Here is a 17769-nt window from a genome sequence, read left to right as displayed (position 1 = left end):
AATCTTAAGTGAACTTATCACATAACTAGATCAAAGCAAAAGATGGCTAAGCCAGTAGTATCCAAAATGTATTTGGTCACTTTTCAGTCATTGCTGCATATGGTGGTGAGTATGTGTGTTGCAGGAGAGGAGAGAAGCAGGCTCTCAAACTGGAGAAGTATGTCCTTGATTTATACCTGCATCAGTACAGACCAATGGACACACGAGTAAAACTGACCTCTGATATACTGTTACCTGTGAGGTGTTCTGTAGGCTCAACTCACCCTTTCCAAGATTAAACTGATGTTTTATCCTCCCCACAATTTTCTTCCTCTTATTGCCATCAGTGTAAAAGCTAACACTGTCGACTCTAGCACCCATAGAATTTTTCTCCAGCGGTTGTCAGGCTGGTTTGGCCCCCTATGCAAAGGTAATGTCTATCATTTTTAGTTACCACACGTATGTGCTGGCACCTAGTGGGTAGACAACAGGGATCTTTTAAAAGTCTACACTACACAGGGCAGCCCTCACAAGAAATTATTAAACAGACCAGAATGTCAATATTGAATTTTTGAGATTCTGTTCTAGACTGTTCAGGGCTAGTATTAAAAGATTTCTCGAGGGGCACCTGGGTGGCTTAGTCAGTTAAGTATCCGACTTTGGCTCAGGTCACGATCTCGTAGTTTATGCATTCAAGCCCTGCGTCGGACTCTGTACTGACAGCTTGGAGCCTGGAATGTGCTTTGGATTCTGTGTCTCCCTCTCTCTGCCCCTCCTCAACTTGTGCTCTGTCTCTGTGTCTCTCTCTCTCAAAAATAAACATTTAAAAAAAATCTTTTTTAATTAAAAAAAAAAGATTTCTCTAAAAAATCCCAGCAACTGCCTATTACCTTATTACAGAATTAAAGATATTATCAGAAAGGAATCTCAGTCTTTTCTTCTTGTTACTTTTTTTAATGTGTTTAAATATCTGTAACAAAATTCACTATTTTAAACACTTAGGTGTACAATTCTATTCTGTTCACATCAAATACATTGTTTTTTTTCTGTTTTTGTTTTGTGCAACCATTACCGCTGTTTCCAGATGGTTTCATATTCCCAAAGGGAAACTCTACCCATCAAACACTCATTTTTCATTCTTCTTTCCCTCCACCAGCTGCCAATCATGCAATGAGAAAAGGAGTTTCCACCTGAGGTCCCGGGGCATATCTTAAGGTAGCAATGATGGAAAATAAAGGTGCAATGAAACATGGATAAGAAAAGAGGGATTGATAGGAGGACAACAGAAGGCAAAGAATGAGGCAGTATCTCAGACTTCTCCTATGCAACATACTACATAGAAACTCCTAAGCAAACTACCACTCAAATCACATTCCTACACTGGAAGTTGAAAATCACATCCCTGTTTCTATGGTAGAATCCATTGCAATCACAAGCTATTGGTGGGAAATGGGGTAAATGAGAAGATCTCTGTAAGAAACATCATAATTGCATGAAATTATACATGTAAAACAGGATGAACAGTTTTGACATGGCAAGGACTTTAATTACAACTGCAGTAGCCTTTTCATGCCCCTTCTTCATGTGAATAATGCACCCAAATAAATGCACTTGAAGAGTATCAACATTTGAGAGGGCAGTTGAGGAAAGCAGGCCAGCACTTGATGGAAGTGTTTCACATCTAATGTTGGCCATGTCAGGAATGGCTACAGGAAATCTGACCAAAGAATTTTGGAACTGTAATTAGGGAAGAAAGGTAACAAAGGAACTACTAAAGAGGTTGTTGAGAAACAAATACAAAGACAAACACAAGCACGTCATGGGTGCTCTGGAAACAGAGGAAATGAAGTTTCTATTACAAGAGAAAAATAACCACAAGATTTAAATCCACAACATTTGCATTTGGGGCCCACAATATCCTCTCGGTTCTGAGACCAGTGGCCCATCAGGGCCCATCTCTCTTAGGTGAAGACTTCCCAGGGCCCCCATCACATCCTTTTCCTCAGGCTGTAGATGAAGGGGTCCAGCATGGGGGGGTACCACAGTGTACATCACTGAGGCAATCAAGCTTCTCTGGGAAGAATGGTTCCAGCAGAACTGAACTACACTGCCAGGCTTCTCCCATAGGAAAAGGAGGTCACAGCAGTGAGACCCACCAGGCGGAAAGTGCTTTGCATTTCCCCATCTGGAAGACATTCTTATTAAGGAAGAGACAATCAGACTACGAAAAGAGGATCCTAATGAGACAAAAAGTCGGCAAGCGTGGTTATTGACAAACACAGATGTTACTGATGAGGGTATCAGATCGTTGGAATGAGGACAGGTAGGCTTTGCAATAATCCAATGATGCCACCGAAGGCCAGCATATTCTACACTGCAACCCACACGAATCAGTGAAGCCTACACCCCCACCTACACCCAAGAGAATCACTTCATATCCCAACCTCCTCCAAACATAAACCTAAGACAAATGTGCCCAGGTCACTTCTGATCAGGATCATCACTACATTTGACTCGGCGTGTACTCCACTGGTTTAAACCCAAACGAAAATGACATTAAGCTGCTGTGGCCTCCGAGGCCACCCACAACAAAACTAAAGGCTGCTCAAGGGTCACGAGTGTATGAATGTGTCAACTCAGTACGGAAACAAGGTTCTGGTGGATTCTGCGTCTCTATCCAAAGGTCAATTTGAAGAACTGCCAGTGGTGGCAGCAAGTACTTCAGATTATCAGGACTTGCCATATTCACAAGGTTCTTTATCTCCCACATATGAAAGATGAGAAACTAACCAGCAAGTCACGTGCCAGCTGCAGCTATTTCTAAACACAGGCAAACAACATAATTGGTTTCTTCCGGGTTGTGGTGATCTAGGAGCTCTGTTCCCCACCTCTCCACACACTGAGATTGAAAGTATTTTCTAACCCAGTACTGGGTGTGTAGCTCTCTTTGCAGAGCTATGAAATCTGGGTGTATAACACTCACCATTTCTAAAGTCTTTTCTGACCCAGAAAGATCAGGTGTGAGACAGAACCAAGAGCATTTTCAGGAAATTTAGAGACATATACCACCCCCACACCTTCACCTCCATGAGGCACCATCAGTGGACTCTCTGAGCAGTGAACTAACTACTTCAAATGTTCACCGTCTTCACAGTATTAGACAAGGTCCACGCGACCAGACAACCCGGGTGGCTTGAACAGCATTAAGTCTAATGGTGGTAGTCTCACTTGGGACCAGGCTGCAACCAAGGTGTTGAAACTAGACTAGCAAAACTCTCAGGGGCAGGAAGCCAGACCCTTCCCCAAAATGGTCAGGGCAGAGTGGCACATGTTCATAACAGATATATAAACCCATCCTATAAGCTGAGTTCCACGTCTCTTACATTTAACCACTTCACTGTGTTCCTCCAGCGTGCTCTGTAGGAGACTGGTTGCCTTCCCACATTGCTTAACTTCACGGGGCATCTAATTAGTGAGTTTTTTCATGTATTCAGTGGGACACCTGGAGACTTCCACATTCCTCATATTCATACAGTTTTCCCCCAGTGTGGTGGTCATGTTTTTGAAATCAACTGGGTAACAAATTTGGTCACAATTATTCTGTACATAATCTATGGTGCATTTTTTAGGTGTTACGTTGTGACCATGACGTGAAGGCTTTCTCGCACTCCTTTATGTCTAAGGGGTTGCTCTGCGGTATCAGTTTTCACGCATGGAGTTCGGCTTGAGCAAACGGTGAACGCCTCCCCTCCGTGTGTACCCTCAAAGGGCTTCTCTCCAGTGGGACTTCAAATGTGTATTTGCAGTTGTGGAAGTGGTGTAGGCTTTCTCACATCCCGTACACTCACAGGGCTTCCCTCTACTGTGAGTCTGTATACGCTTGTGAAGGCTGGAGGACCAAGTGAGGTCTTTCCCACATTCCTTACATCAACAGGGCTTCTCTCCAGTGTGGATTCTTAACTGTTGAATCCAGATGAAAGCAGCAGTGAAAGCTTGCCCACAGTACTTACATTCACAGGGTTACTCTCTAGAGTGATTTCTCAAATGGCTATGAAAATAGGAGAAAGTCCTAAAGGCTTCCCCACATTCACCACATTGAAAGGGTCTGTCTCCAGTGTGAGGTCTCAAGTGTTCATGAAGATACGAGGAACTACCAAGGGCTTTCTCACATTCACCACATTCATAGGGCTTCTCTCCACCGTGAGTTCGTAAATGTTTTTTAAGGACTGAGGGCCAAACGAAAGCTTTCCCACATTCCTTACATTGATAGGGTTTCTCTCCAGTGTGAGTTCTCAAATGTACACTAAGTCGTGAGGAATTGGTGAAGGCTTTCCCACATTGCTGACATTTGTACGGCTTCTCTCCAGTGTGAATTCTCAAATGTTCGTTAAGAATTGAGGAACTACTGAGGGCTTTCCCGCATTCCTTACATTTATAGGGCTTCTCACCACTGTGAGTTTGAACATGTTTACGAAGGACCGAGAGCCAAGCGAAACGTTTCCCACATTCCTTACATTTATACGGCTTCTCTCCAGTGTGAATTCTCAAATGTTCATTAAGAACTGACGAACGACTGACGGCTTTTCCACATTCCTTACATTTATAGGGCTTCTCACCACTGTGAGTTCGAACGTGTTTACGAAGGAGCGAGGGCCACTGGAAGTGTTTCCCACATTCTTTACATCGATAGGGTTTCTCTCCGGTGTGAAGTCTCAAATGCACATAAAGACGGGAGGATGTAGCGAAGGCTTTCCTACATTCACTACATTCAAAGGGTTTTATTCCAGTGTGAAGTCGAATGACGTGATTATTGAGGCACTTGGAATCTGCATAAGATTTCCCACATTGTTTACATTCATGGGGTTCTTGAGTGTGTGTCTGCACATGCTCAGTATGGTCTGCTGAGAAGACTGAAGCCCTTATAAACGGCTTCCATTCATCAAAATCTCCTCCAGCGTGAATCCTCATGTGCGCCTGAAAATGGGAATGATTAATGAATGTTTTCCCACAGTCGCTGCATTCCAAAGACTTCCCTGCCAGGCTGGTTCTCTCATACATGATAGGTGGAGTCAGGCGCAAGATTTTACCACACCGATTCAACTCAGAAAGCTTCTCTCTAGTAGAGTTTTTCTTTTGCGGAGTAAGGAAGCCATTGTGATACGGGTTACACTCAAAAGCGTTCTCTCTATTTTGAGTTCTCACGTGTGTCTTAAGGTTGAAGTGCTTCCTCAAGTCTTTCCCACTTTGCTGACAGTCAGAGAGTTCTACTCCATGGTGGGTCCTCTCCTGTTGATGAAGGGATGAAAGATGATGACAGCGTTTTCAGACTGATGATAAGTTTCAACCTTATAATGCTAAAAACATGGTAAGGACTCTTACCACTTTTATTACATAAATACAGTTCCTGTTGATTTCTTTCAGGTTAAACCAGGAATTCCTCTGCCAAAAACTGATGCCATCTATTCTACTCTCGTGATCATTCCAGTAAAAATTTATTTATTTATTTATTTATTTATTTGTTTATGTTTGTTTGTTTGTTTGTTTTGAGAGCGTGCACGCGAGTGTGAGCAGGGGAGGGGCACAGAGAGAGGGAGACACAGCATCTGAAGCAAGCTCCAAGCTCTGAGCTGTCAGCACAGAGCCCAACTTGGGGCTCAAACCCACGAACCAGAAGATCATGACCTGAGCTGAAGTTGGACGCTCAACTGACTGAGCCACCCAGGAGCCCCTAACTTTTTTTTTAATGTTTATTATTTTTGAGAGACAGAGTGCAATCAGGGGAGGGGCACAGAGAGAGGGAGACACAGAATCTGAAGCAGGCTCCACGCTCTGAGCTGTCAGCACAGAGCCCAACGCAGGGCTCAAACCCATGAACCGTGAGATCATGACCTGAGCTGAAGCTGGACGCTTAATAACCGACCGAGTCACCCAGGCACCCTTCTAGTAAAATTTCATGAAAATGTTTAAAGACTCAATGACAAGTTATATCTTGGGGAATGTGTACTTGTGGTATCGAGGAAGCAACAATTTTCAAAACAGATTTAGATTATAAACCCTAAATCATCATATTCAGAGTATCTCTGACTGCTTTGTCTTTGGTCAATGCCATTTGTCTCAAATATCTCCAAACTGCACTGAGTTTTTATAACAGAACTACCAATCTTTTTTGAATGCGGAATAGAAGAAATATCATAAAAAGGGGTGTCTGGGTGGCTCGGTCAGTTAAGCATCAGATTTCAGCTCAGGTCATGATCTCATGGTTTGTGGGTTCAAGCCCTGACTCAGGCTGACAGTGTGCAGCCTGCCTGGGATTCCCTTTCTCTCCCCTTCTCTCTGTCCCTCCCCCGCTCGCTCTCTTTCTCTCCCTTAAAATAAATAAATAAACTTAAAAAAAAAAAAAAAGGAAAAGAAATATCTCCAATCAGTCTTACTTTTTGTATTTCACTGGCTGTTTTTCCTCCAAAAAAATCCTGGTGAGATTCTGACCCTTTAGTCTGAAGTCCTGTCTCCCATTCTGAAGTAAAACAAAGACACAGATTCAAACATCTGTAGAAATAAACCATAGGCTAAACAATCTTAAAAGAAGACTCAGTTTTATTTTCATTTTAAAATTAGTGAAATGAGAAAGAAAAAAGACTGCATCAGTTTGTTCATGGGAAAAATACAATGAAAAGTGTGTGGGAACACACTTTAGTGGCTTACTAAAAAATAACTTTCTGAAAACCAAATATGATGTGAAACTATCAAAATATTATCCAGGTAACATAATATTATCAAGTAGACACATGAAAAACATGTGGACAACAAGGACACGCCAAAGATAAACCTGTAGAAGAACCAGGTCATTTGTGACATCACAGAAATTTTCAATAGAAGACTGACGGAAGTTGAAGGTATCCCAAAACATCAAAGACGAATGGCTTCAGCCCTGAGACAAAATGTATCTTAAAAATGTTACACATTAAAGTTGCAAAGATGTCATACCTCAGATTGACCAGTGACATGCTTCTCATTCACCAGTGATGTCTGTCACCACACTCACCTTGCAAAATACCCTGCTCCACTGCCCTTAGCTCTTGTTGTTCCAACCAAGCGATCAGCTTAGGTTTCGACAGTTGATATTCTGTCCACAGGAAAAGGTACATTAATAGGAGAGACTCACGCAAGAGATCACAAGGCTTCTGATGAATCCAAAACTATATTTCTTTTTTTTTTAATGGTTTCTTATTTACTTTGAGAGACAGAGAGAGAGAGCACAAGCAGGGGAGGGGAGCAGAGGGAGAGGGAGAGGGAGAGAGAGAATGAATCCCAAGCAGGTTCTGCACCGTCAGCACAGAGCTGGATGTGGGGCTTGAACTCACGAACCATGAGATCACAACCTGAGCCAAAATCAAGAGTTGGACATTTAACCAACTGAGTCACCCGGATGCCCCTAAAACTCTTATTTCTAATGAAGGCAGTGAAATTATTCCAAAGGACCAAAAAGGCAAATGCTCCCTTTCTGTGACAAAAAATCATTATCTCTGACCCCTGAAAGCCAAAACAAACGTACATATATATTTAAAAAGCATAAGACATTTATTCAAATAGGAAATAAAGAAGGGGCACCTGGGTGGCTCAGTCGATTAAGCATCCGACTTTGCCTCAGGTCAAATCACAGTCTCGTGGTTTGTGAGTTCGAGCCCTGCATCAGGCTCTGCACTGTCAAAGCCTAGGATTCTCTCCCTGTCCCCCCCACCCCCCTAACTCTTTCCCTACCTTTCTCTCTTCCCTCCCCCTACTCTCTCTCTCAAAATAAATAAATAAACATAAAAAAAAAAAAAAGGAAATAAAGGAGATAAGGAAAGGAGATCTTCCTTTTCTGATGGGGAAATCACTAGAGCAGTGGTCTCAAACGTTGGAGCGCATCACAATCGTCAGGATAGCTTACTGAACATAGAAGATGGGGCAACAACCCCAGCTTTATAATTCAGAATGTCAAAAATGGAGTCTGAGAATATAAATTCTTAGCAGAGCGATGGTGTTACTGTGGGCCCTACGGCCACATTTCCAGAATACCCACTGCAGATTACAGCCCATTAGTGCAGGGACTATGCATCTCCTATTTCCAATTCTGTTTCAGATTAGGTATCACCAAGCCTGGAAACACATTAAGTACATGATCCATATCAGGAATGGTGGCAGCCTTACTTACCTACTGTGACCAGGTTCTGGTAGTTCTCTAGCATCACGTTTCTGTATAGGTTTCTCTGAGAGAGGTCCAGTAATATCCACTCCTCCTGAGTGAAGTCCAATGCCACGTCGTCAAAGGTCACTGAAATCTAAATCATCACACCGGGGTTGGCCTAAGAAACATCCCCACCAACGTTCACCAAAAAACCCCAAAGGAACACGTTTTTTCAGGATGGGAGACTCAATACCGATGCAGGGTTAGGAGATTTCTCATTATCATTTCATGGTTCTGTGGTCCTAGGTACTCTTCTCTCGATCTAGACTCACTCACTGCTCCTCTCCACTCATATGGTTTTAATGTCACATTTTAAACATGAGTTTATCTCAGCATAACCAGAGTAGGTGCTCTCTTCTTATTTCCCTCTATTGCAATAGACTTCTGAGCACGCTACAGATTCTCGATAAACAGCATAAAATGACTGAATTCTTTAAGAAAAGGACACTTACATCTTACCATGTCAGAGCACACAGCAAGGCGGAAGCCTGCACTTGAAATCCTTGAGCTTCAGGATTGATTACTGAAATACTGAGACTATTTTTCACTGTAATCCCTTTTCAATGAATTTCCACTTCCAGGGAAGCTTCAATTCGGGACTCAGTCCTTGCATGGGGCTTTATTTGCTTTAGGAAGCTCAGGACATAGATGTGCCTAGAAGGAATGTGTCCACCTGGTAGATGTAAATACGGCATTCTGTTGATTGATGTGATTATTTCTTACCTGATGATAATTTTTCAGCCAGACAGTCACCATCCTTTCTGCCTCTGTGTTTTCCTCATGAAGGGGAAAATGATCTCTAGAAAGATCTCAGGGAAAAAATAACACTTAGGTTCTTAGAATGCAACACAAGCATATCTCCCAGAATCACCCACCTGAAAGTCATTCCATCCTATTCTGAGAGTCCCGTATATCCCTACACACTCAAGAAATCTCATGCAAATACACACTATTGCCATAAAATACCAGAGTAGCCCAGCCACACCTGAAGCCACAAAAAGAATGTGCCAGACACACTGCCCATGTAGAAAGGGGCCACAGTCTTATTTTACAGGTATGGAAACCCAATCCCTGGGAAATCTGATTATTTGCCCAAGATAACAGAACTCATCAATGGGATTATGCAGCACCAACTCCCAAAGCACACACACCAGGAAGCTGACTTAGAGAACAGCATTCTCTGGCAAATTTTAGTTCTAATGAACCAGCAGCCTAACTGCTTAGGCCCAGATCCCTGGACCCTATACTGTATAGGGGTTACATTTAAGAATCCTCTGAAAATGAGAATCAACAATGACTTACCATGGGTCAAATCAATGGCTGCCATCCTGGGACACTGATGGTGAAATCTGCCTGATGCGAAATCTGATGCCAAGATCACTTCAGTGCAACTTAAGAATCTAAGTAAATATGGCAATTTTCATTACTCTTGACACAGGGTTAACTGGAGTTTTTCCACATCAATCATTAATCAGCAAGCATTACTAATCCATCAATCAAACATCATACATTACCTCTCTCTCTGCAGATGATATATGTGAGATTCACTAAAAATGGTATAATCTATGGTATAAAAGTCAATAACATCGATTACAATTTCCTGAGGATATGTGACACATTTTCTCACTAGGAGCTCTATGTATATCAGCTCACTTGATTATCATAACAATTCTCTACAATAGGTATCATTAGCCCTACTTAATAGCTGATAAAATTAGAGAGATAGAACACTAATCATTTGTCCAACACCTTCCAATTAGTAAAAAAGAGATCCACAATTTAATGTAGATAGGCTTGTCTCTAATGTTTGATCTCCTGAGGTTCTTATTCCCAAATAATAATCAGACATCATTTTAGACTTGCATTGTCCATTTTGGTAGCCAGCAGCTACATATGCTATTGAGTATTTGATAGGCAGTTAGTAAAACAGGATTTTAAGTTTTATTTATTTTTATATTTTAAATGTAAAACTCATTTGCAGATTCACTTATTAGAGAACTTAAATATGGTTGGGTAAACTTACATCTACTTTCTCCACTGTATTTATTACATGATTCAAACACATATCAAGTACATGTCACAAAAATTTTATGTCCAATGAATTCTGACTACTTGGTATGACGAAAATAATTTAAAATCAATTTTTATATGGGTTACATGCTGAAATATTTTGAATAGATGGGATAAAGTGTATCTCCTTTTTTTTTTTTTATTACAGGTATAGGAAAGCTTTGTTCATATGCATGACCTACACATTTGTATTTCCATTGGACAGCACTGGCCTAGAATACTGCTGGATAGTACACAGAGGATAAAAATGAAGTGTTCTATTTGGTTAATACCCTTGGGCTTCATTTGATGGAGCTTAGAATGGCTTGGAGCCCTGAACCTCCTTTTAAGTTATCATAATAGGCTTATTCCTTCATTCTTTCCACAAATAATTAAGAAATTGTGGTCTTGTGCTAGGCACTAAGTAGAAAACAGTGATATATACAGCAAATGTCCCAGGGCTTAATGGCCCAACATTCCAAAGAGACAACATACTCAATTATAAATGGATTCATCCAATCATTGTTGCAAAAATTCAAACAAGTGAGAAAATCGAGTATCCTATATACAAACACAAATGTATACACGAATATTTTGGATTTCTTTTGGGCAAGGTAAGGACAAACAAGGCAAGTAACCATAAGCTATTCTAAATAACCCAAAAAGATAAGAAAAATAATGGTGGAAAGGTTTTATAAAACTCAGAAGACATTACAAGTATTCAACAGCCTCAGTGGATCCTAATTGAGGCTCAGTTCAATTAAGGTTTATGGACTTCCTCTCACCCCGGCAAAGGAGCAATGCCAAATCAGACAGCTTCACACTGGTCTATTTAGAAGTCTTCCTGGGGCGCCTGGGTGGCGCAGTCGGTTAAGCGTCCGACTTCAGCCAGGTCACGATCTCGCGGTCCGTGAGTTCGAGCCCCACGTCAGGCTCTGGGCTGATGGCTTGGAGCCTGGAGCCTGTTTCCGATTCTGTGTCTCCCTCTCTCTCTGCCCCTCCCCTGATCATGCTCTGTCTCTCTCTGTCCCAAAAATAAAAATAAAAAAAAAAAGAAGTCTTCCTGGAGAACCTCCTTTTCCTATTATCACTTCTGTTTTTCACCAAGTTTTTATGTCATTTTTATTCCTTTTTTTTTAACTTTTTAAAAATGTTTTTACTTATTTTTGAGACAGAGAGAGACAGAGCATGAACGGGGGAGGGGCAGAGAGAGAGGGAGACACAGAATCAGAAACAGGCTCCAGGCTCCTAGCCATCAGCCCAGAGCCCGACGCGGGGCTCGAACTCACGGACCGCGAGATCGTGACCTGGCTGAAGTCGGACGCTCAACCGACTGCGCCACCCAGGCGCCCCATGGTTTTTCTTTTTAACTGAGATATAAGTGCTATGCAATGAAATGCGTAGATCTTAAGTATTCTGAGGATGAGCTCTGACACTTATGTTTACTCGTGTAATGAGCAGTACAAGGAAAATACAGAATATATTCATCTCCCCAAAAAGCTGTCTGACAGGAGCATCCCCTGTCAGCATCTCCATTCTTTTGGAGAGCTCTTTGCATATTAAGGGTAGCATTACATCTGCTCGAAGAACATTATTTTCCAGTACATGTCACGGGGCCTGGCTCATTGAGGGCACCCAGTGATTGTTGACCAAGACCTGCTAAGCTACTTTACATCACTTAATGTGTCTCCATCTAGATTACACTTAAAGAACAGTCTCTAACAAAGTATATATCCCAAGTGTTGGGAAATGCAGTTAATTATTCTAGAAATACAAGTGTATGGGGATCTCAGTCTTCTGAGCACTTACCCACCAGCCAGGAATGTCTGCAAATTGAACACTTATTTCCTGTGGATACCTGGCTTGTCTGCATTCCAAATGCTTGCCCAATGCCTGCTGACCACCTCTGCCCCAGGAAACCCAGCCAACTTATTCACAAGCAATGGACTGCAATGATACCTTCACAAATAAGATGTGACTCAGTCTTGGGGAGAAGGCACCCCTACAAATCTTACCTTATTATTGTTCAATTCTAGGATAGAGTGCTCTTTACATCTTTGTAAACTCTTCCCATGTAGATCTAGAAATCAAGGAGAGATTTTTGTCTCCTGATCATACACCCAGACTTATACAAAATTGAGACGGACAGTGACTGCAGGAGGTACACTGGTAGAGATAAGATGTGGAGATTCATCAAGTGTGTGATTTCATCAAGTCTTTGTTCTGGAGCCAGGAGCTAAGCTCCCTGACAATGGGAAAGACATTCAGCTGCGTTATGAAAATCAAGCTATCACCTGTAGCTCATTGTGAAGATAGGCAAACAAAAGCACTTGCTTGGGAGTCCAAGTAAATGCTATGTTTGGCTGCTACCTCACTAGTGATGCGTACAAGGATTCTTATGGCTGGACTTGCACACCAAATGACATGCTGATTTACTACGACAAGCTCAATTCAAGGTCTGAGAACCAGAAAGCTTCAAGACAGCTCTTAAAAAGCACATTTCTTGTGGCCACGGGACTCACACTGTTGAAAATCAAACATGAAATTTAATTGCACAGGTAAAAGTAACACCACAATTAGAATGGCTGTCTCAACTAGTTGTTCGTGTGAAAATTAGGGCACTGATGAGAGAGGAATGAGTACTTGAAAACTGGAATGGGGACATCTAGTCGGACCAACAGGAAGCTCACAATCTTGAATCCATAAGACACTGACTCTCCCATATTAGGGAATTATCCTGCCCTTTCGTTTCTGAAATGACCCTTCCTCTGCTTAAAAATATTGAGGAAAAAATCTCACTTGGGTTAGAAGTCTTGGAAGCAAATGCTCCTCCTCAAGACCCACCCAAACTACGTGCTATGCCCCTGGTGACATAAGTAGTTCAGTTCACTATCCACAGTAACAGGAATACAACACAGTGCAAGATAAAACAGCTTGCACAACAAAATAGTTCCAACTCCAGTAATATGGAGAAGAAATCTGGGTACCCTATGGGAGAAACAGTTGTAAGCATGCCAAAGCTAGAAGGCTGAAATACAACAAATAAACTGGGCCAAATTCATTGGCATGGGTGCGCTTTTCAGACAGTCTGGGTTTAATACATTCTAGCTCATGGATCTGGGGAAAGCTCTAACAGCTTAGATGGCACCACAGACTCATTGGTGACCCACATACCAGCAGAAAGAGTTCACATACCAGCAGAACTCCACAACAAAATGTGAAGGAGCAAATCCTAGGGAGATAGGAATGTTGCAACGGATTTATCATGTGTGATACACAGCCCCCATTCCCCATCCCATCTTGAGGGAACAGAACACTCTTTCCACAACTTTATTGAGAAACGGGTAAGTGGAGCACCTTCACCCTTGAAGCCTAAGTGGTTATTCTCCTCTATACTTCAGGTATGATTGTAGGTGATATACCATCACTGAGATGGACTCCCTGATTTCAGTAGGAATGATGAGGACCCAGAGTAGCAGAAGTCAAGTAGGCAACACTTAATTACCAAAGACAAAGTGGGCACATGAACTGTCAAGACCAGTGAGAATGAAACAGGAAATCAGAATGCTTTGTCCTGCAGAGATCTTTAGTGGTGGCTAACTAATCAGAAACTAATTAGTCCCTTGCAATGAAACAGACAGGCAGCCTAGTATAGCAGAGGTCAACAAACTTCCTCTGAAGATCCATACAGTACATTTTAGGCAACGCAGGCCAAATAGTCCCTGTGCTATATTTAACTCTGTCATTGTGGTTTCAAAGAACCAATGAATACATTTAAGTTTGTATAAAGCTCTACGTACAAAAATAGCTGGAGGGCCAGATTTGACCCAGGGTCCACAGTATGCCAACCTGTGTACTAGAATTTTACTTGATGTCTGTAAGAATAAGTCTCTAATAACCAAAACTCTGACTTGACTCACCCCAGTGGAAAATCACAGCCCACTACCCAACTTCCAGACATAGACGAACAAACTTAGAACCCCTTCAGCAAAGGATTTTGCACCATCACCACAATCCATACTAAAAATCTTCATACACATCCTTCATATAAGCATTCACGAGAATGACTATACACGGGTGAAAAGAAAATACTATTCCACACCATCTCTAAGATGACACTAAGTATTAAGGATCCAATATATCACTGTGGCACACCACCAAGTCAAAGTGGAGGCTGGTGGTAGATAACTTTTTAAAAAGTCTTAACTCCAATGAACTCAGATTAAACCCAGCTGCAGCAAGCTACCACTCTGTGGTTTTCTTTCACCAGCGTCTAAATGTGTAATTGCAATACAGACATTCTTGGCAACTGGCAGAATTCCCTTATCTCTGACCCGTAGCGTAAGAACCATTATGGTAGGAAAATCTAAAAGGAGGATCCTGGAATACCCCACCACTGGACATAATCATCCAGAAATAATACAAACACTGCTGGGGGAACTGCAAAGACTAATGCCAACACCCAACGTACCCAAGGCCTGGAAGTAGGGGATTAGCCTTGAAGAAGTGAACGATGGACAATCACCTCAAGGCCAATTCCAGAAACCTAAACTAAACCTAAAATATACTGGGTTGACATGTTTTGTCTATGCTTGTTGTATTTGTTTATTTATGTGCATGTGTTTATTTATATATACTATATACTATATACTATATACTATACACTATATACTATACACACACACACACACACACACACACACACACACACTAGCCTTTCACTTTTCCTATGTCCTTCCTGTTTTGATTAATATACAAATTATTACAGGGTAACATTACAATTTAGTCTTTAGGTAGCTGATTTTCGTGGCATGGGCCTTACTGACGTACATTCCTGTGGTGTTTCAACAATACTCCCTTCTCTGATTTTGTAAGCAGCCAGTAACAGAACCCGGTCTGTTTTAGAACCTGGGATTTTAGAACCCCAGAGCCAGCTGCTCTTGCACCCCTGCTATGTACTACTTCTGTCCTTTCAGACAAAAAGTCTACTAACTCTATACTGAACCCAATTGCCACTTTCTAAAATTCCAAGAAATAAAGAAAACATTTAAACACACCATGGAAATAAAATCACAAATAGCATTAAGTACAAGTTTTCAAAGAACATGTGACTCTTCCAAGTCAGTATTATGAAGAAAAAATGGCTCTGATCTAGCTTTATTTTTTTTTTTAATATTTATTTATTTCAAGAGAGAACACACGCGCCAGCCGGGGAGGGGCAGACAGACAGACGGGGAGAGAGAATCCCAGCAGGCTCCATGCTGTCAGCCCAACAAAGGGCTGTATCTCATGAGCTGAGCTGAAATCAAGAGTCTGAGGCTTAACCCATTGAACCACCCAGGCACCCCCCTGCTCTAGCTTTAAAGAGACTTAGAGACATAAAAACTTGTCATATAAACCTTGATTGTATCCTAGATCCCGAAACATCCAAAAACGTATTTTGAAACAATGTGAAAAACTTTAGTTTTTACAGAGCAGATATTAGATAACATTTTTCATTTTCTTGGGTGGAATCAATGTATTATGGTTTTAGTAGCACAATGTCCTTATATTTAGGAGATGCATTACTAAGTATTTGAAGGTCAAGCATCATCTACAATTTATTTCCTATTTACTCTCAAACAGTCCACTGAAAAATACATTTATCTAGAGAGAGCAACCACGCAAAATGCAAAAATGGGTGAACCTACCTGAACGCACATTCATAGCAGTAGTTGCTTACATTTCCTTTAGGTTTAAGATGTTATGAAAGAAAAATGTCTTTCCACTAAATGGAAAACAGTCCAAATGCCCTGTTAATGGGAAATCCAGTTATTCTGAAAATGGAGTATTCACGCCTCCATTCTTTTCTCCCGAAGTCCCTGGCTTGCAACTTGGTGGGAATGGACAGGCTCAGGAGGGTCTCAGGAAAAGCGACGTGAAAACTGTTTCTCTAGTACAAAGACCAGTGGAGCACGTGTGTATAACTAGGTACTGAAACATGCACACTACACACATCCGAGAAAGCATATCACCTGCCTAAGACAGTGTGTCCCGAAGAAAAGACGAGCGCAGACAAAGCCACATTCTCAGATAAAACTGCCTCTTGCCCACCGAAAGGAAACACAGGCCCCGCTGAACCAACTTTCCAGAACGCTCACCGGCCGGGTCCCTGAGGCTGCGAGTAACGCGGCGGAGTCTGGGCCACTCCCAGCAGCAGAAACTCTTTTCCTTTGGGACAAAAGTCACAAAGGCCGCTTGCACACTGCAGGACAGGCGAGCACAGTGGCCACGAACACCCCGCGCACGCGCCCTCCCAGCAGGACCACAGCGGCTCCGCGCTAGAACCGCCGGCCTCAGCGGCCTGTCGGGCGGTCTAGGCGGATGCGAGCCGCGCGGCCCGGCCGTTAAGCAGGACCACCGCCGACCCCGACTAAAACCGGCCTTGGACTCCCACCTCCTGCCTCCCTTCACGCCTTCCCCACCACGGCCGGCCCACGTCCGACCGCTACCAGCCCAACGGGCTCAACCCTGCGCCAAGAAGCTGCCGGAGACCCCGGCGAGCGCGTGACGCCACTTCCGCTTCCTGCCGGGAATCGAGGGGCGGGACTTCCACATCAGACGGCGGAACTGGGCTTCCCTCGAGCGTGGGCTTCGCGCTGGGCCTGAGGCCTGGATCCCTCCCGGAGGACACGGCTGGGGCAGGAACCAGGTATGGGGGCGCGGCTACGGGCGGGGGGCGAGGCCAGTTCCCCGCAGGGCGCCAATGGGTTCACCCCACAGCCTGGGCAGTAAATGGTTTCCTGCCGGCCTCCCTGCACGTCCCTTATCGTTAAGCCCGACAGTCCATCAAATAGTCTGTCTACCGCATTCAGTCCATCCCGTCTCTAGGCCTTGATTTCGTCATTGTCATTTACGTTGGACACGACGCTGAAGTCTAGTCGTTGATGCCTTGCTTTCATTGTTATGACAGTTCCTGTAAATCTTTCCTTTTTCTGTGTCAAATATGCATATCTGTTTTTGTGAGATCGCACTGATACCAGGCATTCTTCTCTTCAGGCATGGTTATAAAGTTGCTCCCCTAATCACGTTTGCTGTGGTTTTCATTGGATGGCCTTTGTGCAGGACTGAGTGTCACATCTATTCAAGACTTAGTGGAGGGGAATGGGAGGGAATGGAGGAAATGGGTGAAGGGGATTAAGAGATACAGTCTGAGTTATAAATAAAATAATGAAGACAAGAGATATAGCGTACCCATATTTGGAATATGGTCAATGTAACACTGTAACACCTTTGTATGTTGACAGATGCTAACTACACTTACTGTGGTGACCCTTTCATGGTGTGTATGTATATCAAAGCGTTATGTGTATGCCTGCAACTAATCCAGTATTGTATGTCAATTATTCTTCAATAAAAAGAGAAACATCGTTTTCATGTGCATCATCAAATGTGTTTTATGTATCTATAGAACTGGTCATCTCGGTTGCTATGTTAAAGTTTCATCTTTTATTTGAGAGAGAGAGAGCGCGGAG

The 17769-nt window shown here is 42.6% G+C and overlaps 1 protein-coding gene and 1 long non-coding RNA gene across 3 annotated transcripts; one reads left to right on the top strand and one right to left on the bottom strand.

The window, feature by feature from the left end:
- Positions 1–906: 906 nt before the first annotated feature.
- LOC112852251 (zinc finger protein 426-like) lies at positions 907–16824 on the bottom strand. Of its 2 annotated transcripts, none has more exons than XM_086681328.1 (7): positions 16396–16820; positions 9509–9606; positions 8930–9015; positions 8174–8300; positions 7022–7102; positions 6411–6493; positions 907–5265 (listed from the first exon to the last, which is right to left on the bottom strand). In XM_086681328.1, the coding sequence occupies exons 2-7, from the start codon at positions 9531–9533 to the stop codon at positions 4000–4002; spliced, it is 1668 nt and encodes a 555-aa protein (XP_086537454.1). In that variant the 5' UTR covers positions 9534–9606; positions 16396–16820; the 3' UTR covers positions 907–3999. The 2 variants fall into 2 exon arrangements, with proteins under 2 accessions (XP_086537454.1, XP_086537455.1); XM_086681329.1 differs by having other exon boundaries at positions 5202–5333; positions 16396–16824.
- Positions 16825–16830: 6 nt separating this feature from the next.
- LOC147583788 (uncharacterized) lies at positions 16831–17685 on the top strand. Its single transcript, XR_015242246.1, has 2 exons — positions 16831–16946; positions 17294–17685. It is a non-coding gene; the product is annotated as an uncharacterized LOC147583788 (long non-coding RNA).
- Positions 17686–17769: the final 84 nt, after the last annotated feature.

This window comes from Puma concolor, chromosome A2, assembly GCF_028749965.1.
Source record: "Puma concolor isolate L17-30 chromosome A2, mPumCon1.1.hap2, whole genome shotgun sequence".
Taxonomy (NCBI): domain Eukaryota; kingdom Metazoa; phylum Chordata; class Mammalia; order Carnivora; family Felidae; genus Puma; species Puma concolor.
Note: the sequence above shows the minus strand (reverse complement) of the source record. Positions and strands in the feature narration are given on the sequence as shown.

Excerpts from the sequence above, each read along its gene's own strand:
- LOC112852251 (XM_086681328.1), bottom strand. The coding sequence starts at position 9,533 with ATGGCAGCCATTGATTTGACCCATG. Across the intron at positions 6,494-7,021 it reads GGAGCAGGGTATTTTGCAAG|AATGGGAGACAGGACTTCAG; the intron begins GTGAGTGTGGTG and ends GTTTTACTTCAG. Across the intron at positions 5,266-6,410 it reads CAGCCAGTGAAATACAAAAA|GAGAGGACCCACCATGGAGT; the intron begins GTAAGACTGATT and ends CTTCATCAACAG.